Source organism: Geospiza fortis, unplaced genomic scaffold (assembly GCF_000277835.1).
Source record: "Geospiza fortis unplaced genomic scaffold, GeoFor_1.0 scaffold41, whole genome shotgun sequence".
In the NCBI taxonomy this organism is placed as follows: domain Eukaryota; kingdom Metazoa; phylum Chordata; class Aves; order Passeriformes; family Thraupidae; genus Geospiza; species Geospiza fortis.
The window spans coordinates 15,535,057-15,541,535 of NW_005054299.1; the positions used below are offsets into that span (position 1 = coordinate 15,535,057).

At 42.3% G+C, this 6,479-nt stretch overlaps 1 protein-coding gene across 1 annotated transcript; it reads right to left on the reverse strand.

Moving 5' to 3' along the window:
- Positions 1 to 215: 215 nt before the first annotated feature.
- SRD5A2 (steroid 5 alpha-reductase 2) lies at positions 216 to 5,190 on the reverse strand. Its single transcript, XM_031060524.1, has 4 exons — positions 5,025 to 5,190; positions 3,156 to 3,257; positions 2,058 to 2,208; positions 216 to 1,529 (listed from the first exon to the last, which is right to left on the reverse strand). The coding sequence occupies exons 1-4, from the start codon at positions 5,122 to 5,124 to the stop codon at positions 1,463 to 1,465; spliced, it is 420 nt and encodes a 139-aa protein (XP_030916384.1). The 5' UTR covers positions 5,125 to 5,190; the 3' UTR covers positions 216 to 1,462.
- Positions 5,191 to 6,479: the final 1,289 nt, after the last annotated feature.

Genomic DNA, 6,479 nt, shown 5'->3' on the forward strand with positions numbered 1-6,479 from the left:
CTTTGCCCACACATGGCTCTCCTTTGGGCTGTAGAGGAACTGTACAGTGGGAGCCAGCCCCAGCTGGCCTCTCTGCTCTGGTAGTGAAGAAGATTTATAATATGAGCGAAGAAGGGAGGGTTTGTCCAGAAGGAGGAAGTTGGTGTGAGCAGAACTTGGTGAGCAACATCACGGAGATTTGTTTCTGCAAACAGTAAATTATAGGCTAACACAGCTCTGTGTTTCACATAAATTTTATTGTGTTTTGGAGGAAATTGCATACAATCAATCAGGTCATTCCAACAGTAGGTAGTATGTTTCATGTGTGCAGTCTGGTCTTTTTCTTGCCAGCTGCTCAGCATAATTCTTAGCTTAGGATTTTATGCTCTAAAGGGTAACTAAAACTATCAGCATCCAAGGGGACATCTCTTCCTATTGGGATTAATGACATTTTTTGGGAAATTCCTAACTATCCTGAAATTAGGAAGAGGCATTCTGTCTGATTGTAAAAATTCAATAATATCTCTGCATCATTTCCTAATAAGAGTATCTGAAAATATTCTCTGTAGACAAAATGTACTGCCAGTGTCAGAGAACATTTTCTTCAACACAGAGCTTTTTATTTGTTGTAATTTTTGTCATACATCACCATTTCAAATCTTTTTATGAACAACAACCGAGTGGAAAAATTTTTATTCTGAAAAAAAGATCTGGATTTGCAAGAGAAAAGAAATGCTAATGGAGCTGCAATTGCTATAACAAAGTACATTTAAAAAACAAACCCTGATGGCTGAAGATTAATCATCTGACAGTGATGGAAGTAACGCTTAAGGAAGGAACACAGACATTGTGCTTGTGAGCGCCAGCTTCCATCTCCGTGTGCCTCACCTCACCTCTGTGCCGCGGCACGCTGCTCCCAGCCCTGTGCCAGCACAAGCTGCCTCCTGTTACATTGTGTTCTGGGAGTTAAGATGGCTTTTAGATGAAAAATAATGGGCTGAGTAATTTTTTGGGGCAAATGAGACCCCCCTGTCTGGTTTAAAGAGTGGCAACACGCAGGGCACTGCCAGCAGAGCGAGGGCACGAGTGCTGCAGCGTGGGGGCAGGAGGAGCAGTTGCAGAAGTGCTACAAATTGGAGTGGCTGCTGAAGACTTTCTCCAAAGTAATGGGCTTACTTTTTACTTTTCTGCAACAATATTTAGCCAATGTTTTTTCTCTGATGTCAATGCGGGTACATATTTGTTTTCCACAGATAGAACTGCACTGAGAAGCAAATATGTTTGTTGGGGAGTCCTTTTGCCCACAACTATCTGCAATTTCCCCTCTAATTAAAACAAGAACTCCCATTCCAAATTACCTTCTTGCCTGTTACAATCCTGGGATATCATCTATACAATTAATTATAGTCAGACCTAGCGTTAAAGCTAGGAACTGGAAAAAAAATTCCTATAAAAACAAGACAAAGAGTCCATATTTCAGTCATTAAAAAACAAAAGGAATCAAGGCTTTCCTTGATTTTGGATAGTCCGTAAATGTCTTGAGGTAGTACCTGAAAGAAAATAAGCAAGACAGTGAACCTGCATACATGGAGGGAAACTGCTCAGTTTCAATACAGATCAGCTGAGGGACCTTAAAACTGCTCCAAGCTGCCTTTTCTTGTTTTCTTAGTTTGTTACTCTGCAAAAGAGCAGCTCCAAAACTATTTGCACCTGGTTATTTAATTAACTGATAATACTGTTAAGGTTCTAACAGACCTAAAGTAGAAATTTTAGGAATTGAGAGCATATCTATTCCAAAGGACTGCAGAGGTTGCAAGAGAAACCCTAGGAAATGCTCACATTTATGAGGCTCAGTAAAGAGAGGCTTTAGCAGGCTGGAAGCAGTGATGCAGCTCAGGTCACATTAAATGACGGTCAGGCCAGGGGCACCAGCTGACTGCCTGCCCTACACAATACACCTCCTGTACAAGGCTTCAGATTTCAGTTTTATCCCAAATCCTGGCTCTGGTCCTCCCTGGCATTTTGCAAACTGCATTCCAAGGGGAAGTAGCAGCATATGGCAAGGAACAGTTTGATACCTGTGATGGTGATAAGCACGTGGACCAATGCAGCAAAGAGTGAAAAAGGCAAAGGCGAAGGCTGGTAGGGACCAGGTTGCAATGGCAAAACCAAACCACTCCACAATTTCTCCAAAGTAGTTGGCTCCAGAAACATAGGTGAACAGTCCTCCTGCAGCAAAATGTTTGATTTTTACAGTCATCTCCTGCACATGGAAGGTTCTTTCACATAAAGTCAGCAGCAGAATATGTACCCTTTCTTATTCAGCCCATAGCAGCAACTTAAATGCACTTCCCTGAAGCCAGTGGAGCCATGCCAAAGGGGGATCTTGTTTGAAATTCGTGTGTAAACACAAGAATCAACGAGGATTCTGACTGAGATGTTTCCAGCACTTTCACAACCATTTCTTTTCATTTGGAAAATAACTTAAGAAAGACCATTATTAGATTTAAATTATAAGAATTAGTATTAGTCAATCCTTTTCATGCCCTAAAAATATTTTGCAGCTTCACTGCCTGTGGGGAATGCAAAATCTGGATCTCAGTTTTTTGCAACATTTACAAGAAGACGGTAAATATTGGAGGTGAGAAACTCTGGGAGAGACATATCATCATCCATAACAAGCCAGCAGAAGGAGTTAATACCAAGCCCAAGAAATTCTTGGATTCCCATCCATGTTGCTCTACAGAGCTAGACATTTCCTGGAAAGGCAATTCAACACCTTGGTGTTATTATTTTCCCCTAAAGTTTACACTTTGAATCCACCTTTTGCACAGTAAGCAATCCACTACTACTTCTTTCTGGGCATGGAGAAGACTATTTCCTTCTTTGCAGCTGCCTTTTGCAAAGTTAAAATCCTCTTCCTGTCCACTTCAATCTTCTCAGAATTACCAGCCAATTTCCTAAATCTCTCCTCACAGCTCATGTTTTCCAGATACTCTTGCTGCTTTCCTTGGACTGCCTGCAGCCAGCTCACATCAGTCCCTGCAGCCTGGGGGGACACCTGGACCAAGCACCTGTGCAAGACCATTATTGTCACTCTCCTGTGAACTCAGTCAGAAAACATTATTTATTCTGCTGCCCTACTTCCTTCAAGGAAGTGGGGGATAAGAATGTACCTTGAGGAATCTTGTACGTGACTTCTCCGGGTTTCCTCAGCTGGCGCAGCAGGAGATCACTGTGAATGTTGATTCCCATTCCCAGCAGAAATAAGAGGAGGCCTAAGAAACCAACAAGAAGTGGATTAGAAAGACAGCTCTGTCCAGATATCCCTGCTCAAGCTCATGTGTGAGGTTTGTCTTTGCAGCAGACAGATAGGGGTCATAATGTGAGTTGAGTGGATTCTTTTTCAAGTCAAAAGATGCATTGCTGCCAAGAAGGCTACTGAACAGGAGAAGCACAGGTGACTGGTGACACCAGAGCACTTTCAGCTGAACTTCCAGGTGACCATAGTCCCCATTTATTGAAATAACATAGGGGGACACAAAGTACCCCATGGGCACCACAGCTGATGACAGCCAGCCACAGCTGTGCACAAAGTAAGCACTGAGCTGTAGACAAGTACCAATACCCTCATTTTACACTGAGGAAGGCCGAGCACAGAGACACAGAGTTATCCAGCACATAACTGGAGCTGGAAAAGGAACTTGCATCTCAGCACCTTCCAGTCCACTGGCAGTGAGGCTGCCTGGACAGAGCTTTGGGCGTGGATGGAAAGCAGGTAGTTGCTGAAGGATGCTGACATTATCTGGCCAGACTGATCCATTGACCAGATTCCATTTAACTGAAAAACCAGAGGCATTCGATTGACGAAGTCTGCAGGTGACATGCCCTTCATTTCATGACATGTTGCACACTGAGAAAACCACCTCTGACAATGATGGGAAAGCAAGAAAAGAAATAGTGTGTACAATACAATGTTTAGATAAAAGACTAAATGCTGATAAAATCTCAACATTTCCAGTAGCAACAGAAAGTTGGTAAGAGCTGTAGAGGAAGAATATACTGTTTGTTTTTTCCTTAATATTTCAAGTACTGCTAACGCTGATGTTCTTTTCTCTTTTTTTTTTTTAACATTAAATATATATTTTATTTATCATGAAAATGAAGTTATATGGTATTTTCTTTGTTGGATATGTGAGGTCTTACTAAACAATTTCCAGAATTTTTAGTGTGTGATCCTGTCTGAAAAGACTGGACTTGCATCCATGGTCTGAAACAGGGTATAGAGAGTACCTTGGTTAGTTTGTACTTACTGTATCCAAAACATTTCCTCAGACATCCATGTTAATCCTAATTTCTATGTTTACATTTAAAACCACTCTCTGTGCAGTACCAAATCTGTAATGCCATCTAACTGCTCTTGTTCATTTATTCTCTGAGGGATTTTGCAGGGTGAAATTCAGCTAGGCTATTAAGTTACAGAATAGAAAGGAATCGTATTAACATACAACCAGACTGTGCGTGATCTCTAATCTTCCCCTGCGCCTTACATGAGAAAAAAGAGCTCTTTGTACCCAAAGCCTCATTCATGCTGGGGTTTTGCCCTGCTTTTCTCTCTCACTCAGAATAGCTGCATGGAGTGCAAAGCTCCCTGGCAGGGAAGAGAAAGCCACAGCTTGCACTCGCACACAGCCACTGCTGGGTGCACACCTCTGGCGGAGCAAGGGCACAGCCCCATGCACCTGGGGCCTGAGATTGCATCTCTGTGGCCCACAGCAACAGGAGGCTCTGGAGTGCTGTCAGTAAAACAAGGCTCATGATTTGAGACTAACACATAGCATGATATACCTTCATTGGTGGCTGCCTAGCAGGGAAAAAAAAGTTATTGCACATTTACTTGTTTTATCTGGGCCAGCAAGCAGGCCTTATGCTGATTTCCATCACAACAGGTTTGACTCACATGTTCACTGAAGATTAGGACATAATTCAAAATGCTTACAAATTGCTTGGAGATTAGATCTTGGGAATCCTGCAGCTGTAATTACCTGATGTAAATCGGATGTCGGTGCACCAATCGTTTGGGTATTCAGCGCAGTAAATCAGGTAGTACCCCTGGAGGAAGCCATTATAGATACAGAATAACATGCCAAAGAAAAGCAATTGCAGTGGGAAAGGTCTGCCTCTAGTGAAGAAAGGGTAAATAAATGTCCTAAGGTAGATAAGAAAAAAAAGTCAGCACATTGCTCATGATAACATTGTATTTGCAATTTCTCTGCCGTAGGGAAAAAAACTTGAACAAAGCACAAAGTAGAAAATAGGTCAATAAAGACAAAAAATTTGAAAAGAACTGCAACAATATAAGATCAGCAATTTATTTGGAACATGAAATCCTACAGATCCATATCTTTTTCTGATCCTGCAGGACTGCACCCAAGGTGGGAAGTTAGAAAACTCATCCAGATTCACTGATGCTTTCAGAATGTCTCTGTACCTTTCTCTATGCTTATTGGTGAAAATGAGGAATTCGTGCCCACAAACTGCATTTTCATTTCCAGACTTGATTTAATGCTCCAGTGGGCCAAGCGAAGATTGGTTGCTGCGGAGGGACATGGGGAAATGATGTTCAGACATCACTGATGTTTGTGAAGGGCAGCACCACTGCAATACTGATTCTCCAGACAATGATTACTATGCCATGAGCATGGGGAGGAGCTTTGTTATGGACAAGACATTCCTGATCCCTGAGGGCTTTAACTCATGGTGGCAGATGGGCTTGAAGGCAGTGTTGAGACCCTCTGGCTCTCTCACCCCCTGCAGTATACAGCCCAAGATGTAATCTCCTGTCCCAGCCTCTCCCACTTCGCTCCGAAAGAGACCCCCATGCATGTCTCACACACAGCAGCTCTGTCCTGCTCTGCTTCAATGTAGGGGCAGAGCACTGCTTTTCCCTGCCTGGGGAGCTGCTTTACCTCCAGTCCCTGCCTCCCCTCCATGCTTTCAAGCTTTTGTTTAAAACAAGAGCTACAGCCATAAGTTTAATATGCCAAACACCAAGATTTCCATGCAGCTACAGCACCTAGGGCTTTCTTAGACAACAGCTGTGCTCACAGTAGCATTAACATCTGTGTCAGCAAATAATTGGTGCTTGTATAGTTTTAATTTATATATATGTTTCCTTCAGGTGGGAGTATCCCCCTTGACACTACAGGCAATCCGTATCATCCCTGGGAGAGTGAAACAAAGAAGCTATATTAATTTTTAGTAAGTGTTTTCTTACCTGGCCACTTAAGTTCTGTAAGTGGAAAAATCTACACTCTGAATTTCTTTCTTTTGCCCTCTTGGGCTTTGGATGGTGCTCATCATACCAGTATATAAGCACTGCTGATAAGTAATTCACATCCTATGTTGCAAGTGTCAATTTAAGCAAGCTGAGGCATAAAATCTCACAATATTATAAATCTAGATTAAATCATTCCATGTCTGGAAGTGAGTAAGCAGAG

Excerpts from the sequence above, each read along its gene's own strand:
- SRD5A2 (XM_031060524.1), bottom strand. The coding sequence starts at position 5,124 with ATGTTATTCTGTATCTATAATGGCTTCCTCCAGGGGTACTACCTGATT. Across the intron at positions 3,258-5,024 it reads CGACATCCGATTTACATCAG|GCCTCCTCTTATTTCTGCTG; the intron begins GTAATTACAGCT and ends TTGGTTTCTTAG. Across the intron at positions 1,530-2,057 it reads CGTGCTTATCACCATCACAG|GTACTACCTCAAGACATTTA; the intron begins GTATCAAACTGT and ends ATTTTCTTTCAG.